We start from the raw sequence: 20,973 nt of genomic DNA on the forward strand, positions 1-20,973 counted from the left end.
AAGTTTAAAGAGGACATAAATAGAGATTGTAGAGGCATAAGGTCCACAGAGGTTGGGCCCAGGATAAGTGATAAATAGTCAGGGGCACTCAGATGTGGCCCCTGGTGGCAACAGGTGTGTGTGTGTGTGTGTGTGTGTGTGTGTGTGTGTGTGTGTGTGTGTGTGTGTGTGTGTGTGTGTGTGTGTGTGTGTGTGTGTGTGTGTGTGTGTGTGTGCGTGTGTGTGTGTGTGTGTGTGTGTGTACTGTGTGTTGGAGGTCTCCATACAGTGTCTCACCCTCTGTTCCCGGAGCTGCTGCTCCAGCCGCTGGTGCTCGTCCTTGCTGCGGTGGGTCTGCTGCGTCAGGTTCTTGATGTCGGTCACCTTGGTGTCCAGGTCGGTGTGCAGCTGCTTCAGCTCCTTCTCCAGCTTCTCCCGCCGCCGCACCTCCCGCGCGCACTCGTTCTGACGCACCTGGATGTCCTGCTCCAGCTGCCGGTGGAGAAATTACATTACATTGCATTACATTACATTACTTCACGTTACATGACATTACATTACATTACTTTACATTACTTTACTTTACATTGCTTTGAATTACTTTACATTACTTTACATTACATTACATTTAGGGCTGTGTAAACATTACATTATTTAACATTACTTTACATTACTTTATATTACATTGCGTTACGTTACGTTACGTTACGTTACGTTCATTACATTACATTACATTGCATTACTTTACATTACAGGTACTTTACTTTACACTACATTACATTACTTTACATTAATTTGCATTGCTTTACATTACATTACATTTAGGGCTGTGTAACGATATTGTATCGAACCAAGAATTTGCGATAAGTAGACTACAGTATGTGATATGTATAGTATTGTGATATGCCCTCTCAAAGTTTTTACACTACATTCTACGAAACGTTTGGCAAATGACAAAAAAGCAAATTATTTAATTTACAAATATACATATTACAGTATAAGAACTGTGGGGTATATTGAACCATAGGTCAGAAATCGCGACTCAAACCAGATCATGAGTCGTTACAGTCCTAATTACATTATGATACGTTGCATTGCATTAACTCCCTTCACAACGGAATCCTCTTTTCTGATTGTTTGATGGTGTGGCCACTATATCAATTTCGTTGAACCAATCAATTGTCTAACTTGGACGTGTGTGGAAGGAGACTTGGACATGCATCTCCCTGCCCTTTATCCATCCATCCATCCATCCATCCATCCATCCATCCATCCATCCATCCATCCATCCATCCATCCATCCATCCATCCACCCATCCATCCATCCATCCATGATATCTAAGTGAGCAGTAACTATAGTACAATCGTCAGGGCTCTGTTTCTGCATCTACATCTCCTGTTGGCTTGCCATGGCGTTAGCCAGGTTCTCCATCCATACATCCATCCATCCATCCATCCATCCACCCATCCATCCACCCACCCATCTATCCATCCACCCACCCATCTATCCATCCATCCACCCATCCATCCATCCATCCATCCATCCACCCATCCATCCATCCATCCATCCACCCACCCATCCATCCATCCATCCATCCACCCATCCATCCATAATATTTCACTGGGCTCCTGATCTAAAGCCAGCACCTGTAACACAGCGTCGGCGCTGGCCTGTTTCTGCATCTCCATCTCCTGCTGGGCCGCCATGGCGTTGGTCAGGTTCTCCCTGAGGGTGACCACCTCCTTCAGCAGGTCATCCCGCTCCTTAGTCAGCTCATCCTTCACCTTCAACAGGTCACCCACACTGGGGGGAGAGAGAGAGAGAGAGAGAGAGAGAGAGAGAGAGAGAGAGAGAGAGAGAGAGAGAGAGAGAGAGAGAGAGAGAGAGAGAGAGAGAGAGAGAGAGAGATTTAAATGTCAATTCCTGCCAATTTCTGCATGCAGTTGTGTTGCTCCCAATACCCTTGTTGACTTGCTCTGGCCATTGTAGCCTCTTTGTGCAGATGAGGTCGCTGGCGGGCCTATTCACTATTTGCTAGGGCTGGGAATCGATCCAAATTTCCTGGATTGATTCGATTCCGATCCAGAGGGTCACGATCCAATTCGATCCACTATCCGATTCGATTCGATATCGATCTTCTGTATTGCTGGGTTGTCACTTTAACCCATTTATGCTTAGAATTCTAAGACCGGCTCTAAAAACTTAAATATCTCAGCATTTGATGAACACACAAACATGAAATGCTTTGGTATGAGAGAAAGAACTGGAAAACTGGGTATGAGAGAGAAAGGTGGGAAAAGAGTGGCACTATTTACTTGAACAGGCCATGTGTATTTGTGCATGTAGCCTAAATGAATGTGGAGGAGAGCTAAAGGATGTGGTTGAGAAAATAGCACCTATAATCTGCAAAAGATCGATCCACAAAGTTGTGAATCGATATCACACTTTTTGAGCGTGAATCGATATTGGATCGCGATTCGATCTTTTGAACCCAGCCGTACTATTTGCTGAAAATACTCCACTACATCATAACAACCAGTGCTGGGAAAGTTACTTTGAAAAAGTAACTAATTACAAGTACCAGTTACTTCTCCAAGAAGTAATTGCGGGAGTAACTGCGTTACTTCACTCTAAAAGTGACTAGTTACCAGAAATTTTTGTTACCAAGTATTTTTTGCGTTACTTTTTTTTGTAGCTTAAAATGTCAAAGAAACGAAAGAACAGTTAAATGGGGTTTTCATCCTTGTTCTGTGATGTTATTTTGCCTGTGGTGTTATTTTTGCTTAAGATGCTACTATCAAATAGACTATCTTCATGACCTATTATCAATGGTGAATGTTAACCCTATCGCGCCGGACGCATCATATATGATGCATCAAATTCAAAGCCCTCTCCACGCTGACACACAAAAAAATGGATCTCAAAAACATCCTGCGTGTCATTTCCAAACGTCCTGCAGTACACGGAAACCGCCACAAGAGAGCAGCGGTCAACAACAAGTTGATCACAGCTCGGCGAAAAATGCAAAAATGGAGTAGAAGCGGTTTCCCTGACCGACGCTGAGATATCGTCAAATTGCAAAAGGTTTGTGTACAAATTTCCGAAATATAACTCTACATCCTTTAATTTGAACACTTGCTTTGTGCAATTAATCAAGGAAGAGTTTATATTTTTACACCGTGTTGCAGAGAGATCGTGCTAAAACTGATGAAACATATAAGCACCATCCGGCGGTGGCAGGAAGTCAGCCATTTGCTCCATAGGGAAACTTACAAAGCATACCACGACGATCGTTTATCAAAACACACAAGTTGTTTTACTTCAAGACAAAGATATTGCCTTAAGAAAATGTAATGCAAAATGTTGAAATTATGATCTCGTAAAAAATGCATTGAAGTGAATGGAGAAATGGTCCAATTGTAGTAATGGACCCATATATTCAAATTACACATCAAAAATGAATAATGATCTATATTACACTCATAAATAGGTTGTTAAGCATTCGATCAGCTATGTTTTTACATAGATTTTTAAAAATTACCCAACCAGGCTGTGGGAAATGTAAAATATGGTCCTACTAAAACAAGGATAGGCTTAAAAAAATGGCAGGATCTCACTAAATATTTAAAGATAATCCTCAAATTAAATTGTCTGACAACTTTTTTAAATTAAAAAAAAGATGTAAATGCATTAAAGGGACACTGTGTGAGATTTTTAGTTGTTTATTTCCAGAATTCATGCTACCCATTCACTAATGTTACCTTTTTCATGAATATTTACCACCACCATGAAATTCTAAGTATTCATTATGACTGGAAAAATTGCACTTCTCATACATGAAAAGGGGGATCTTCTCCATGGTCCGCCATTTTGAATTTCCAGAAATAGCCATTTTTAGCTGCAAAAGTGACTGTACTTGGGCCATACTAGAAAATATTAGTTTATTACTTAGTAAACTATCATGAAAAGGTCAAATTTGGCAATAGGCGACCCAGTTTCAATGAGCAGCATAGTTGCAGTACCTTTTTTGACCATTTCCTGCACAGTGTCCCTTTAAAAGTCATTTTTCAATGGTCATGAAATTGGAATTTTCATTCCCTTTAAAGTATGATGCATCATATATGATGCATTAAATATCTCAGTGACCTTAACAAAATTAGCCCTTAACAACTCCGACCCCACAGTGGATAGGGGAAACATGTTTTCAACCACATAGCCTGCCTGGCGATTTTTTGTTGAGCTCACTCGTGTCCTGAGAAATCAGGTTTGGCTTGCCTCTGTCTCCCTCTTCGCTACAGATGAAACTAGAGGTGTGCCACATGCGATGTTGAGAGGTGCTTAGTGAAATTAGAGTCGCTCGTCACGGACATAACTTTGTTTCCAGGGCACGGTATACTTTGGTTATAATCATTATTGCATTTGACTGCAACTAGCGTGAAATGATTCCGGTGTTTACCGTTGGAATATGCAACCTCGAGGCTTCATTGCCATTGTCTCTTCTATTCTTTATGCGCTCCCTGTGAACTGTGTAGAATGACTTCTGTTTATGCGCGTGGGAGGAAGATAGCCGACACTCCGCCCACTTAACACTTTTAACAAATCACGTTCAGCTATTTTGTTTTCATGCATGCAAAGGGTGAATGTGAGCATATTAAAACCCGGTTTGGTACAGATTTATACGGCATTGCCATTTGGTCCTTGATTTTGTCAGCAGCCAGTGCACTCTGGCACTGCAATTCATGAAATTTTAGTGTGTCACGTTACCTCCAGAGTAACGGCAACAGCGTTACAGTTATGGATAAAGTAATTAAGTAATTATTCCGTTACTCAAAATGAGGCTCCGTTAGTAACGCCGCTATACTCTAACGCCGTTACTCCCAGCACTGATAACAACATTGCTGTGACATTACAGAGAACCAGTGTGTAGGATGTGGCCAGAGAAGGTACTGCAACTATGCTGCTCATTGAAATTGTGCTGCCTATTGCCAAATATGATGTTTTCATGAATATTTACAAAGTAATAAACTTATATTTACTAGTATGGCCCAAGGACAGTCATTTTTGCAGCTAAAAATGCCTATTTCTGGAAATTCAAAACAGCGGACCATGGAGAAGATGTATGAAAAGTGCACTTTTCCCAGTCATAATGAATACTTAAAATTTGATGGTGGTTGTTAACAGAAACACCTTAGTGGTGCAGCTTGGACACATCCTCAGCAATGAACCCAGAGATCACGGGGTGTTTCGGGTCTTTGATCATTGAACACCCTCACCTGGGCGACCCAGCCGGGGCTGATCAGACCCCGACTTGTGTCCAAGCAGCGCACTAAGCCATGTGTCGCCCCTTTTTATCCACAGCCACCTTGAGGCTCTCTCAGCTGCCTCACAGATGTTTCTGGTGGCTTTCCTTTCTTGAGCACCTCTGATTCCAAGTAGCCTGAGTGACCGGTGCAGGCTCTGTCCTGGAAATCCTCTGCAGCCAACCTCAATTGGCTCACAGCGGGCCCTCCATCCTTTCAGCCTGCAGTCGTCCACCAGCTCCAGGTACTTCGCCTTTTTCCGCTCAAAGGCCTCCTCAATCCGGTCTTCCCAGGGGACTGTGAGTTCCAACAGCACCACCTGCTTTGTACTCTCTGATGTTAGGACCATGTCTGGCCTGAGTGTAGTGCTGGTGATGTGCAGCGGAAACTTCAATTGACTCCCCAGGTCCACCTTCAGCTGCCAGTCACCCGCTGTGGATAGTAGCCCAGCTGGGACCTTTGGCTGTGACTGAGGCCTCTCTCCGGCCCTGACGAAGTCAATGTGTGGCCTTGCTAAGGGCTGGTGCTTGCTTTGCTGGATTCCAGCACAGATGGTGTCCGCTACTGCCTTCAGCACCTGGTCATGGCGCCATCTGTACCTCCCCTCTCCCAGAGCTTTCGGGCAGCAGCTTAAGATGTGCTCCAGCGATCCTCTTGCCGGGCATAGAGGACAAGATGGTGCTTCAGCTAGCCCCCAGCAATGCAGATTGGCTGGACTTGGTAGGATATCATATACTGACTGGATCAGAAACTTGAGTCTTGCTGGCTCTGACCTCCAAAGTTCTGACCAGGTGATCTTCCGAGTCAGTGCATGCTCCCAATTGGTCCAAGCCCCCTGCTGACGCATGGCCACTGTTTTGCTGCGCCGCTCCTCTTCCACCTCTGCCCGGACCTCTCCCTGGACCATCTGCCGTCTGTCCCTCCCCTGCACTTTGTCATAGCGCAGAGTCTTATGGCAGCCTAGTCCTGCTCGCCCAACCGCCACTGAGCCTACTAACACACTGTGCTGCAACCTTGCCTCTGCCTGCTGAACTGCCTCCTGCGCTTTCCACTTCCGTCCCGTCCTGACCTCTACGCCTGCAGAGGAGACTCTGGTGTCGGCTGAGTCTCTGTACAGTAACACCTCCCTGGCTCTTGTTACTTTGAATTCCTCTGTCAGGCCTGAGAACGGGAGCTGCAGCTTGTTGGTGTGTCCATATAGGGCAATGCAGCTAAGGCTCTTCGGCAGGCCCAGCCACCTGCGCAGGAACTGGCTGATGTTTCTCTCCAGGGTCTCCACTGTTGTAACTGGTACATCAGTAGTGGCCACAGGAGCCTTGGCAGGATGCCATGCTGATATTTCCAGGCTTTAAATTTCCCAGGGAGGCCTGACCTGTCCACTGCCGCAAGCCAGGTTTTCAGCTCCGTGTGCATGGCCTGGATTGCTGCTGTGTCTCTCAGGGTTGCGTCAAAGAGCTTCCCCAGGCTCTTCACCGGCTTCTCCGTCAATGATGGGATTTGGAGACCGTTCATGTGGAAGCGGAATTTGTCCTCCACTCTTCCCTTCCTCAGCACAAGGGATCTGCATTTTGCTGGCTTGAATGTGATTCTCGCCCAAGATGTTAGCCTTTCGAGACCTTTAAGGAGCCAGTGGCACCCTGGCACAGATGTTGCTGTGACTGTTAGGTCATCCATAAAGGCTCTAATTGGCGGTTGGCGAGTGCCAGATCTGGATTAGAGGCCCTCTACATTCCACCTCTGCAGCCTTGACAAGCATGGTCATCGCCAGAGCAAACAGCGCACTGATATGGTGCAACCAGTGATGATGCCTTTTTCTAGGCGGTGCCATGCTGATGTTGTAGATCCAGATGTAAATCTCATACTAAAACTGCTGTAGTAGTCCTGTATGAGATCTGTGATCTTCTGCGGGACATGGTGCATTGTCAAGGCCTTGGTCACCAGCTTGTGGGGGATCGATCCGTAGGCGTTTGCCAGGTCAAGCCAGATGACTGACAAATCCCCTCGGTTCTCTCTAGCCTCTCGGATTAGCTGGGTGACCACTCCAGTGTGTTCAATGCAGCCTGGAAAGCCTGGAATTCCTCCCTTCTGCACGCTGGTGTCGATGTAGGAATTCCTCAGGAGGAAATCAGTCATGCGATTGGCAAGGATCTTAAAGAAGATCTTGCCCTCTACGCTGAGCAGTGAGATGGTACGGAACTGCGAGATGTCACTTGCATTTTCCTCCTTTGGTATCCATACACCTTCGGCATGCCTCCACTGCTTGGCTACCCTCCCTCTTCGCCACACTACCCTGATTATTCTCCACAACCTCTGCAGAAGTCTTGGGCAATGCTTGTAGACTATGTATGGCACGCCGCTCGGCCCAGGTGCTGCACTTGTCCGTGCAGCCCTGACTGTGTTCTTGACTTCTGTCAGCGTTGGCTCTTTGGTGTTGAATTGGCTGGATGGTAGCGGTGGTGAAATCAGTTCTCTACAGGGGCCCAGGTCTTCCTCTCTCTGCCGGTCGCTGTAGGTTTCAGAGAGGTGGTGATTGATGTTAAGTATTGATGTTAAGTATTCATGAAAAATGTAACATTAGTGAATGGGGAACTTGAATTTTGAAAATAAACAACTAAGGACCTCACACAGCGCACCTTTAAGTAACATATTAAGACATGGCTAGGGATGCACCGATACACATTTTTTCACTTCCGATCCGATCCTGACATCTAAATTTGGATATCTGCCGATACAGATATTACTCCGATCCAATGCCAAAACCACATAAATGCACGGATTTCAACTTCAGGTAGGCACAAGTTGACTATTTGGTCAGAAAATGAAGACAGAAGAACAGGAAACCAATTAATAACTAAAAAGTAACAAGTAAAAAAGTAACAATCCCATCCTGAAAACTGAAATGCAAGTGTTATGACTTCAAATTAACATTACACCTGGCTCAATGTCAGTACTGGGAAAATTCCGATACTTTAGGAAAATTCCGATCCGATCCGATCTCTGAATTATGTTGATATCTGAATCCGATACCGATTCACCGATACCGATATCCCTTCCCTAGACATGGTCATTACACTTTTTGTGACAGTAAGGTTATAACATAGGCTCTGCACTAGGGGGTTAATGGGGGAATGGTTTGTTTACTTTTTATCCAAGTCTAAACATCCTCCAAACATCATCCGGTTGTTAATGCAATATCTGCACTCATCTTACAACACGGCAATCACTTTTGCAATGATTTTTTTTAATTTATTTTTTATTTTACCTTTATTTTACCAGGGAAATAAAATCACATTGAGAATAAAATTCTCTTTTACAAGTGAGCCCTGGCCAAGGCGGCAGCAAACATAACAGTTACATTTACAGACAGGACACAGACAAAACAGAACAAATCAATATGGATAAAGAGATAAAATTACACAATAAAACCATAAAATAATAAACATAAAACAACATTAGAAGGAGATTAAAATATTAAAAGCAAGTGCAGACAGATTTAAAAGTGTCATTAAGATAGGTTTTAAACTCAGCTACAGACATAAAAACTGAGTTTAAAACCTATTTTAATGACACTTTTAAATCTGTCTGCACTTGCTTTTAATATTTTAATCTCCTTCTAATGTTGTTTTATGTTTATTATTTTATGGTTTTTATTGTGTAATTTTATCTCTTTATCCATATTGATTTGTTCTGTTTTGTCTGTGTCCTGTCTGTAAATGTAACTGTTATGTGTGCTATTTGGATGATATTATTTATTTATTTATTTAAAACAGAACCATGGCCAGGATCTCAGAAAGGGCTAAACAATAAAGAGCATGTTTCATCTGCGGGTGCTGACAACTCAAGGGAAGCGTGAGATGTACAACTACATGTTCAAATTAGGAGGAGGTCTCCTTTCAGCATTTAAGCACACATTACAGTTGTACTCTGCAGTTCTTGAGGTGCCTGCAGACATGCCTACAGCTTGAGCATGTCACTCAGACTATGGGGAGGGAGGGAGGGAACGTCACATGCTGTGATCTAAATCACGCACAAACAGATACACACATACATGTACGCACACATGCGTACACACATACACATACTGTATACATATGAAGACACACACTCACAAAGGTGCACGCACACACAAACACACACACACACACACACACACACACACACACACACACACACACACACACACACACACACACATACACACACACACGCACACGCACACACACACACACCATCAAAAAAAAGTTTCATGAATTTGAGTTCATCTCAAAAGTTATACAGACTATGCAAATCTCACTGCTTTAGGGAAATAAAACTTTGCGTTTCTTTTTGAGCAAGCAAACTTATAGCAAATATTCCACCCTGTTCTCCTTCTCCCCATTAATTCTACATAATACATTAGTGAATACGTTCTCGGCTTGTACTAATGAGGACAAATGATTGTGCCGACCACAGAACGACCCCTCTACAAAAATATTTTCTTTTCGCAGCACCACTGAGGACACACAAGTGTTCCTCTTTGCTTGTGTAGAGACAGACTGTCACAACCTGGTGTTCACAGTAATTAATCATCTGTCTACTAAGTTCCTCTCTTTTTTTTTCAAACCAAGCAAGACTTCTTGTCTTCAGACTCACTGCTCCAGCTCAATGGCTTGACCCTGCCTTGCAGTTCTGATACAGCCTACCCTGTCAACCTACACTGTCCAACTTGTATGTTGCAATACAAAGCCAACATAGAGTAACTAAATATTTTGTAAAAAATTGAGTTTAAACTGAAATTGTCTTCATAACACCTCCTGTGTTTTGTGACAAAGCCTTATGGCCCAAATGTGTCCAGTTTTAAAGATCCGACCTAATACCAATACTTTGAAGGTCTCTTTCTCAGTTCAATGTTGCCGTAGCTGCACTTGGCCTTTGTAGGTCAGTATGGGCCTATTAGCGGCAAGCTGCCCTCTGCAGTTTAAATTCAGTTTGCGTGGTGCTAATGGACATGCCTGTCTCAAAATCTACACTGTCAATCTTTTTTTGCTTAACCTTTAAGAGTGTGGGTTTTTGAGCATTCTATAAAAATAATGCGTTCTATAACAATGTAAGATTCTACAATTCCATATTTTATTGAATGACGCCCAGAATTCTATAGAACTTTCACTGCCTGAACATTCCCGTCACGTACACTCTTAAAGGTTAATTCCTGTCACGGTTTGAATGTCTTTCATCCCAGGGTACAAAACATCAATACAAATGTGAATATGTCTCCAGCTGTATGTAAAATACATTTTTCGTTCGGCTATGTCAGCCAAAAGTTACATGTGGGAATTTCATACCTCAAACCATGCAAGTAGTCGGAAGAGTCACCATTACTTATGATTTGGGATGGCCAGCTGACTTGGGACTTTTCAATTTTACCCTGTGCCCCTTTAAAGTTACCTACTACCTTATATACCAAAACGAATAACTTCCAGGTGACAGCTGCCCCAAAAACACAGATCATCATAGCTCACGTCTGCTCCTGTCCCTGGGACAGTCCAGCGCCCTGCTCCACCAGCTTGGTGAGGTTGCCGATCTCCAGCTTGAGCGTCTGGATGGTCTCCTCAGCACGCAGCTCCTTGGCATGGGCCGAGTCCACCATCTTCCAGGCTTTCTCGATCTCCTGCAGAGGAGAGGGGAGGGGTGCACATCGCAGCAGGTATCACACATTAGTCATACTGCTGCATCTTATTTTGCCGTCTGTTCTTTTTCTACCTTGTGTGTGTGTTACTGTATTGCGGTATCACTGTATCAGCTCTTAATCTGGCAACAGAGGCACATCTTGTCACCAAGCTAGACAGGCAGCCGCTTGGGGCCCCCAAGCCTATACATGGTGAATAACACCTGAGACTTTAAACTACAGTATGGATGATTTGTTGCGAATATCCATTCTTTTGAATCTTTGCTTTCTGCCCCAACTTACCCTAGAATCGCCTCGCACACACACGCACACACAAACACGCACACACAAACACGCACACGCACACTTCGCAGCAACCATCAATCACACCATAACCACACATACACACAGGCTGCAAATAATGTATATCTAGGGAAAGGTTATTGAAAAGATGAGGATTAAGGATGATATATATAATATTGTATATAATATAGGATTCACTCATGTTTATCTGAAAGAAAATATTGCCTCTTGCCCAGCAGTAGAATATTTTCTCTCCTCAGTTAACTCACAAATAAATATCCTAAAAAGAAAACGTTAACTATCTAGTCAGTCAGTTATCTACTGTACTAAGTTTGCATTTGATAAACTAGAAACACATATGAATGATGGAAGAAAATCGAGCACATTGTCCTTTTTATGCTTCAAATGTTTTTTTTATCTTTTCGAAGCTGAATGGTAGACCTGTCTGCCTACTCATCACATCACCTGAATTTTTCCATTCCTTATCCTTCCCATTGATTTTACCAGGAGATTTGGTTTTAAACACACTTTATGAAGAATATCAGGTGCAAAGGAAGTTTGCAATCAAAGGAACCCCCTACTGAGCCCGAGCAGCCTACTCAAACGCTATATTTGACTTTCCTTAGTACAAAATCTGTTCCACCTTTGAGGTTTATGTAGAGTGATACTTGCACACCCCTGCTGTTCTTCTGACATCAAATTATTCAACCGCTACTTTCCCCCTCTTAACCACTCAGTTCTCCTCTGACACCTGTCAAAGACGCTGTGTATTGTCAAACTTCATCGACAGGCAGTTTTTACTTGCAGATGAGCACAAGGCAATTGACAGCTAAACATTTTTACCTCTGCAATTATACAGTAAGTGTCCGTCAAACATACAGAACAGTGGATCTCATCCCGCTGTACCTCATCATAAGCCTCCCAATGCCCCCGTGACCTCATCATAAGCCACCCAACGCCACCCTAATGCTTCCTAATGGCAACTAAGCACACCCCCCCCCCCCCCAGTTACATTTCATAAGACCAACGTTTCAGCTAACGCCTTTAGCAGGGTCATCTTGGTCATGTTTTAGTCTCTTCAAAAAAAAAAAATTTAAGAGGGGGGGTAACAACAATAATAACACATTATAGACTTAGATTAGCCTACCCGATTATACAATTATAATGTATATATTCATACCAGTACTACCCCGTCTTTTACGTAGTTTGATGTGACAGGTCAGGCAGGCTGAGAAAAAACAAAAAAACACTATTATTTTACACATCAGGGCATCCTGAAGCGGGAGCCATCTTATTTTCATTTATTCCTAGAGCAGCATTCACATACATTTACATTTTTTTTTTGTCTGAAAATGTAGTGTGTGCAGCTTCATTTTCTATTCCATCTCCCCCTTATTTGTTATGCCATATGCCTGTCACAAAAGGCAGTCTCACCAGGCAAGACATCAAAACAATAACGCTGCAAGTGACAGGAAAATCAGGAGGTTATCAGCATGTGAATTTATCACTTATGTTTAAATGCATTTGTTTATCCAGGCTAGGCAACCCCGGTGAGTATGCCACATGGAAATGGCAGAGAGTAGTGTAGGCCTACCTACACTATGCTAAAGGTATCTCTTGATCCTTTTAAAATGTCTTGTCTGTAAAACACCCAGCGTGATATTTATTTATTTTTTAAATCTTCTATAGGCCTCTATCCCAGTGCTGTGTTTGTCAGTTTGCCATCACCTCTGCTATTGTTGAACAGTTAGTATAACGGCATATAACGGTTGTGTTCCATTCAATTCATGTTTCAGTCAGCCAGACCTTCATCAGGGTACCTACTTGAGGGTGATGATGGTGGTCTGGTCCTCCAGCAAGTGCCTGTGTGTCATGACCTCCTTCACCTAGTTTCTATCCTATTCTATGCCATTCTATTCTAATCTATTTCATGAGATATTGTACAGTCTGTGGTGTGAGTGTGCACCTTCCAGAGAGGGAGATGATGGTAGTCTGATCCTCCTCCGAAAGCTTAAGGGTCAAGATGACCTTCACCGTTTGTGTTTTGTTCTATTCTGTTCTATTCTGTTCTGTTCTATTCTATTCTATTCTATTCTTTTCTGTTCTGTTCTATTTTAGTCTATTCTAGTCTAATCTATCATATTCTGTTATCCTACATCATGTATTGCGTGTGGTGTGAGTTTGATTGTCATGATGACCTCCTTCACCTAGTTTGTTTTCTGTTCTATTCTATTTGATTGTATTCTATTATATTCTATTCTATTCCTTTCTATCATATTAGTATTGTTTTTGTTGTGAGTGTGTACCTTCTTCAGGGAGGTGATGGTGGTCTGGTCCTCCTGCGAGAGCTTGAGCGCAGTGGCCACCTTGACGGAGTTGGCCACGATCTCAGCGTTGAGCTCGCGGCACTTGCCCATCAGCCGCTTCTCGCTTTCGTGTGACTTCTTCAGCGCCTTGGTGAGCTTCTCGTATTCGGTGCGGAACTTGTCCAGGCTCTTGTCGCCCAGTAGCTCGGACAGCACCTCTTGGAACTCCTTCTCCAGCATCTCGAAGGAGTTCTCCTCCTCCGACTTCTGGGACTGGGGTGGGAAGAGACCATAGGACCATGCAAATCATTTCAGCCACCATGATGTACAAAACAAATAGGCCTAATTATAATAGGCCTAATCATAACAATAATAATAATAATAATAATAATAATAATAATAATAATAATAATAAGCACTTGTAGGCTAGAAAGAAAGAAAGAAAGAAAGAAAGAAAGAAAGAAAGAAAGAAAAAAAGAAAGCTGGATTTAAATGTCCATTTAATTTGTTTGTGTGTGTTTTTTTCTCTAAAAGAATAAGCCTAGGCCAATGAGTCTTTCTTATTTGAGCTCCATATAGCATAGCCTATATCATATTAATAGACCCAGAGCTCTAACCTTAGAACTAGGCCTATTAATTTGGCTCGATGTCTTGATCAGCTTCTGATAGCCGCGGTAGGCATGCAGGATGGTGATTTGCAAATAGCAGCACAGCACGTGTTCATGCATGAATAAAACATTTCCGACAAACGGATACCTACATCATTCTGCAGTACACTAGTCACATTTGCGTAAAACACTGCGTGAAAAGAGTCTAACAACTGAGTCACTGTTATCATAACAGACTGTGCGTTTTGCTGCGTAAGCAATTTAACAACTTGTTTGTAGTGACCTAACATCAACAAGTGATGGCGAAGTGATAGACAAGAAAGACAAGACAAGTGATATAGAGAGCGCACCTCCATTGTACTCGTCCCGTTTGTCCGCTAGCGTCCTTTACTAGAGTGCAGGTATTCAAAATACACTTTTACCGACCGAAACAAATATCATAACACATTTCCCAAGAATATAAAACAGTCAAAACACTGGGGCGAACTCCCTCACTTCCTGCTCCGGCTACTGTTGTACTGATTCACCAAGGCAACGCGTCGGTTCCATAGCAACCAAGGGGTCAGGCATGGGTCCGCGAGACAAAGTAGCGCAATGGACAAAACAATAGGCCTACAATGTTGCAGCGTAGATGTAACAAAGTCAAGATTTTTGTTGAATGTTCCTAATCAAAGCACACTTGATAACATGTTTAATGTGCCTAAACGGTAGGCTGTTTAGCTTCATCCGTCCTTTTGCCTTCGTTGTTGTTTCGGTCTACACTAGATGGCAGCTTTACACAAATCATGGTGACTGCGGACTGAGCTCAGTGCAGGTGAACAAACCATTGCTCATGTTCTGCGTGGAGCGAAAGCAACAGGCCCCTACAGTGCTTCTTCAATAGTTGTGACTTAGCCCATTAGAACAACAAACAACTTAGACTTCACACAAGCTCAAAAAAGCAAAGACTTTAAATTTAAACCTTTTCTGAATGATGGTAGCCTAGGGCCTAGGCCTAGCCTGCAAAACTTCTCTTGTAGGTCCTACCTAGGCCTATGCCTTTTGCCCTCACTGTTTTTTGAGAGCAGGCTATATGCCCCTATAATCAGGGAAGGTGGCAGGGACAAAGGGGTCAGTGCCTCCGGATGCAGAGAGAAAGGGGGTCCAGAATTTTGGGGACTTTCAGATTACATTGTCCGGGGGCCCAACCAAAGCTGTCAGCAGCCCTGCCTATAACCGAATAACCCTGTTATTGTGTGTTCACTGCCAAAAAAAAGACCTTTTGTTGGGATAACCACATAATCTCTGGGTTTGTGGCAGGCTATTTGCACCGGCAAACACATAATCCAATCCACTTTAACATGGAGATGCAGAGTGCATCACATCATCACATCATCCGTGAGACACGACACAGTGTGAGGATATCACACAAGCAAATAAAAAGTAGGCTATGGCTCACTCAACAGCCATTTTTATCGCTTCTGTTTTCATTTGACGCTTGATGTCTCTATCAGAGATTTCACAAGAACATGCACTGGCGTAAAAAGCCAAAGTGAGCATTGAAGAATAGGCTACAAAAAAAAAAACATTTCTGCCCGATTTGGATTGCCTACATTTTTCGAGCAAGGGAAACGGCAACTGACTGACCACTGAGGACAGCTGTCACCATGGGCAACAGTGTTCCCAGCATCTCTACTCTGCACAGAGGGCAGCAGCACCGATTCCAACGGCTCCCCAGCTCCAGAAAAGGTCTGTTTCTCTTGGAGTGAATCCATCTAAAGCAGTGATTCTCAAAGTGTGGTTCGGGGACCACTAGTGGTCCGCGACAGAGCTCAGGTGGTCCACGAGGGGATTTCTACTTTTCCCAAGATAAGCTAGCAGTAGGCTATATTTGTAACATTTTCATGTTTTCAACACAATAAGACAAGCTTATAATGTGAATAAAAAGTAAGTGATCTGCATAAAAATTAGCAGTTTCAAATTAGCATCCATCAACTGCCAATTCAGGTGACAGGTGGTCCCCGATAATTTTTGGGGGGGACAAAGTGGTCCTCGGTCTGAACAAGTTTGAGAAACACTGATCTAAAGCCTCGTGTTATGTCTATGGGCCACTCTTACTCAGCTCTTGCAGTGGTGTAGTCTACTGTACATAGAATGCAGGTATATGAAGTACTGTATACCCACCTGAAAATGTCAGGGATTTCAGTATGCCCACCTAAAATTGATTGATTCACTATTTAAAGAATATTTAGAATAGCACATACCCACCTCAAAAAAGGCTCAATATACCCACTTCAAAATAGTAAACTACATTACTGGTCTCTTGGGCCTGTTTCAATTCCTATCATTGTCGAAGAATTAAGCCAGGAGCCAGGTGTTACTGAAGGACAGCAACTTAAATCATTTAATTTATTTAAACATTGTGGCATGGCTGTCTATGGAGTTTCATGATCACCGTTAAAATTAATTAGCCATAGCAATGCCTTACGCTGGAAAGGCCACTTGAAGAGAAACAAAAAAGGGAAAAGAATAATGAGGCCTAGCATTACCCTCACACATAGCCTATCATACAGGCTATTTACGGTACAAGAAAAGGCATTAATATCACTGAATTCAATGTAAGCACTTTACAGCATCCACGCCTGCCTGCTAACCCTCTTAAGCCCTCCCCTCTTTAACTTTGTGCAGCACTATCATTTTTTTTTGCCCCTGGGCATATCAGTCGCCAGACAACAAGGCTTTGCTGCTTTGCTGCTTTGCTTCAATGGGCTTAGAAGGCATTACCAGACATAAGTGTCTTGACAAACGCAAGCTGTTTCATCTGTGGTGTAGGCTATTAAGGGGCCTGCGTCACTGGTAATAATGGAGTCTGTCCTGTATAAAAGACCAATAAAAATATATGCGCTAGGGAGATTCACTGGAATGGGCAGTTAGCACCAAACCAAAGCATCTGTCAAGGCGTGATCATCCGTGAGGCATGGTTTTATAGGCCTAGTTGAGACATTATATGGTAACATTTTACTTGACACTGCTGTCAAGACATAACAGTGTCATAACAGTGGCTTACTGTTGTCATGCATGTGTGTCAAAAACAGTATGCAAGAACATTTTTATGACCTTGACATTAAGTGACATTCAATTATGGTAAAGACAGCCCTTGAACTGTTTACTTTTCATGACTATAAAACATTTATGACATTGACATCATGTTTATGACTCGTCTATGACTGTGTCGTGACACTGTAACTTGTGACAGTATTATGACACTGTTATGTCATACGTATGATGCTGGCGTAGTAAAGTGTATCCCATTAGATTTCAGCCACCACATTCATGTTTTTCAGTTTGATCTCTAAAGTGTAAAATGTTGATGACGAGAATGAGGATTAAGAAAATTATGACAATGATCGTGACGATTAAGCTATCTCTGCTGCTGCTGCTGCTGCTGCTGCTGCTGATGCTGCTGATGATGATGATGATGATGACGACGATGCTGTTGGTGGTGGTGGTGCTGCTGCTGCTGCTGCTGCTGCTGCTGCTGATGATGATGATGATGATGATGATGATGATGATGATGATGATGAGGATGGAGGGGCTGGTGGTGGTGGGGTGGTGATGGTGATCATGATGATGATGATGATTAGGGTGATGATGATGGTGATGGTGGTGGTGGGGGTGGAGGGGATGATGGTTTGGGGGAGTGAGGATGATGATGATGATGATGATGATGATGATGATGATGATGATGATGATGAGAAGGAGAATAATGATGACGATGATGATGACTCATAATAATAATGATGTTGGTGATGACGGTGATAACGATGATGTTGGTGGTGGTGATGATGGTGATGTTGATGTGATGACGAGTACAAAGATTAGTATGTTCATACAAATGATGCTGGTGCTGTTGATGCTGCTGCTGCTGCTGCTGCTGCTGCTGCTGCTGATGATGATGATGATGATGATGATGATGACGATGAAGGTTTTTTAATATATATTATTATTATTATTCCATATACTTACATAACATTATGCAGTTATGTCATATACTTTGAACTTGAAGCTCAGAAGATGAGTGGGCATTTTCACATGGCATACTGTACAGCGCATGTGGTGTTGCTCTTGACACGTAGGCCAATGTGGAGGAGTGAAGAACAGAGAGAAGGAGAGAACAGGCTGCATAAAATCAATAATGATGTAATCTGCTCTAGATACTCTCCTCTTTTCACTCCTATGGTGGGTCCCAGTTAGTCAAGCCAAGAGCAATTCAAATATCATTTCCGAGCTCCCTAACTCAAACGACCACTAGCAAAATAAGGGAGCTGCGTCAACCATGCTAGAGATTCTTTAAATAAATAGAGATATGCCAATGTAATAGGTTGCTATGGGCATCTGCCTAAAGGGGCGTGTCATAATACTCCTAGCATTGAATAGAACAGTAGGTCTGCCTAGGTCTGCCTAAAGGGGGATTTCCCCCCTCTCCCCCTTGCAATAAAAGAACCCGGAAACAATGGGCCAATGGAACCTCTCTCTCTCTACTCTCTCTGACCATGCCGTTTGGGAAATGCTAATTGTTATGCCCTTGGCCAAACCAATTCTCAAAAAGATTTGAAAGTCGATGATAATCAGGCTAGGTCCCAGTGTCTGTATGTATCAAGTGAGTTTATGTTAAAACAGTGAATAAGTGGATAGGTCCCAGTTGAGCTGGATGCTTTTACTATAGATAGTTTTACTGTCACTTGTTTTTTGGTTGGTAGAGACAAAATCAGAGGCCAGTATAAGCTGTTATTTTTGTGGTGACAGTGAGGGGAATGTAGTCTACAGTATATGTGACACAGAATATGGTGTTCTTTGTGGTCCTGAAAGCTATAGGCTATAGTGCACTTCGAGCAGGGGCTGAGCTCTCCCATCTGAAGAGAAGAATAACAAGGAAATTGATGAGTGAGATATTGAGTAGCAACAATGTGTCTGAGAGAGGGGCAGGAGAAAGTGTGTATGTGTGTGTGCGTGCGTGCGTGCGTGCATGCGTGCGTGCGTGTGCGTGTGTGTGTGTGTGTCTGTGAATGTGTGATGATGAGGAGGAGAAGGAGGACGGAGATCGCAAAGACTCTATTGTACTTTTGGAGAGGTCTCCCTGACAACTGTGCATAACATGTAAACTGTTCCCATGGCAATGGTATCCGAGTGCGTTATCAGCAGCAGATAGCAAGGCATGAAACAAGGTTCCTGTCTTTCGTTTCCCTTCGTGTGTTGTTCCTTTATTCATTTATCCTTTCAAGGAATAAAGGGAGACGTACACATGTTTTTAGGTAACATGATTGCTGTTTTCCATGGAGTGGGGTAAAACAAATGACCCATTAGAATCCTGTTTCAAAACCTTGTTTTATTTTTTTAACTAAAGGCTGTTCAAACGAGCATCCACTTATTAATGTGGTGTCAAGCTGACAGTGAATTGGAAGCTAAATCAGAAGGCATCACTTTTGGTTCACAAATATATAAAAACATTTGCCAGACGTACTTTGCAGAAAATGCAGACGTGAACTACAGGACTGACCTACCGACGATTTATGTTTCCATGACGTCATCAAATCACAATCACTGATACAGTCGTGCATTTTCCATGATGAAGGATGGGATAGAATACATTTATCTAACTGCAGAATAAAGCAAAATAAAAAACAACAAACTTTAAAAATTGCTCCCCAAGGGTGCAAGTTGTTTGTGCTAAAGCCAAGGGCTTCGAAGCAACTTAAAAAGTCACTCAACCATACGCAATTAGTGAGTGGAAAAAATAACGCAATACACAAAAGATGGTTTGTGTTTTGAAGTGGAAAAGGCAGTTATTGGTAGTGTTGCCAGATTGGGCGGTTACCCGCCCAATTTGGCTACTTGGGATGGCCGTCTGCGGATAAAAATGGAAAAAATTATCCATATGGGGTTTGTTTCTGCCCTCTTTGGGCCCATAGAAGTCAATGCAATTTGTTGAAATTGGGCGGAATTTTGCGCATTTTGAAAACCTTTTGGGCGGGATTTGATGATTATGGCAACACTGGTTGTTGGCCATCAGGCCTGTGGGATAGCTGTGGTGTACAGTTTAAGGAATTGATCTTCAGATCAGGGAGTTTTGGGTTCATATCCCATACAGTACAATGTAAGAATAATATGGGTGGTCTGCTACACACTCATTCACGATTCATGTTGTGCCAGCTTGACCAAGGCACCTAACCCCACATTGCTCCACGGACTGTATCAAATGTCCTGTAACCTGTGTGTGTGTGTGCGTGTGTGTGTGTGTGTGTGTGTGTGTGTGCGTGTGCGTGCATACGTGCGTGTGTGTGAGTGCATGCACGCTTGCGTGCATGCATGTGTGCGTGTTAAAATGTATTTTATCGACTCATCTGATGTAAGAAGATATTTAGCCTGACATTTCAAATCTGGTCCTTCATTAATGTGCCATTTCATATTCACACAGTTTTTCTCTATTTTTGACAGAGATGGGCATGTTCTCCATTGATTTGCATTGACTGAAGGTACTTACACTACCTACACACGATGGAGGCAGCACTTGATGTATTCTAGTGCTGACGCAAATTGCGATGTCACCTCTAGTCTAATGTTCTACCTCTATGACACAGACACTGGTGCATGCTGTGGTCCTTCGCCATCTCCTCTTCCCAGCAGTACAGTATTGACTCTTCTCTCTGTGACTAAGAGACCATGTTCGGGAAAGATCAGAGGCACTGCTTTTCCTCAACAGCTTCAAGCTCCAGCAACTATGCTGCTGTTTACCAAACCATAAATATGAACCCACATGGTATGAATACACTGCTACTGTATGTTTGTTTTTTTG

General features: G+C 42.9%; 1 protein-coding gene across 1 annotated transcript in view; it reads right to left on the reverse strand.

The window, feature by feature from the left end:
• cfap58 (cilia and flagella associated protein 58) overlaps positions 1-14,643 on the reverse strand; it is a 147,988-nt gene extending 133,345 nt beyond the window's left edge. Inside the window, exons 1-5 of the mRNA XM_063200032.1 lie at positions 14,492-14,643; positions 13,534-13,806; positions 10,779-10,927; positions 1,627-1,783; positions 277-471 (exon numbers count right to left, since the gene is read on the reverse strand). Coding sequence (XP_063056102.1) covers positions 277-471; positions 1,627-1,783; positions 10,779-10,927; positions 13,534-13,806; positions 14,492-14,497 — 780 coding nt within the window. The 5' untranslated portion in view covers positions 14,498-14,643. The remainder of the gene's footprint in view (positions 1-276; positions 472-1,626; positions 1,784-10,778; positions 10,928-13,533; positions 13,807-14,491) is intronic.
• Positions 14,644-20,973: the final 6,330 nt, after the last annotated feature.

The sequence above is a fragment of the Engraulis encrasicolus genome, chromosome 1, assembly GCF_034702125.1.
Source record: "Engraulis encrasicolus isolate BLACKSEA-1 chromosome 1, IST_EnEncr_1.0, whole genome shotgun sequence".
Taxonomy (NCBI): Eukaryota; Metazoa; Chordata; class Actinopteri; order Clupeiformes; family Engraulidae; genus Engraulis; species Engraulis encrasicolus.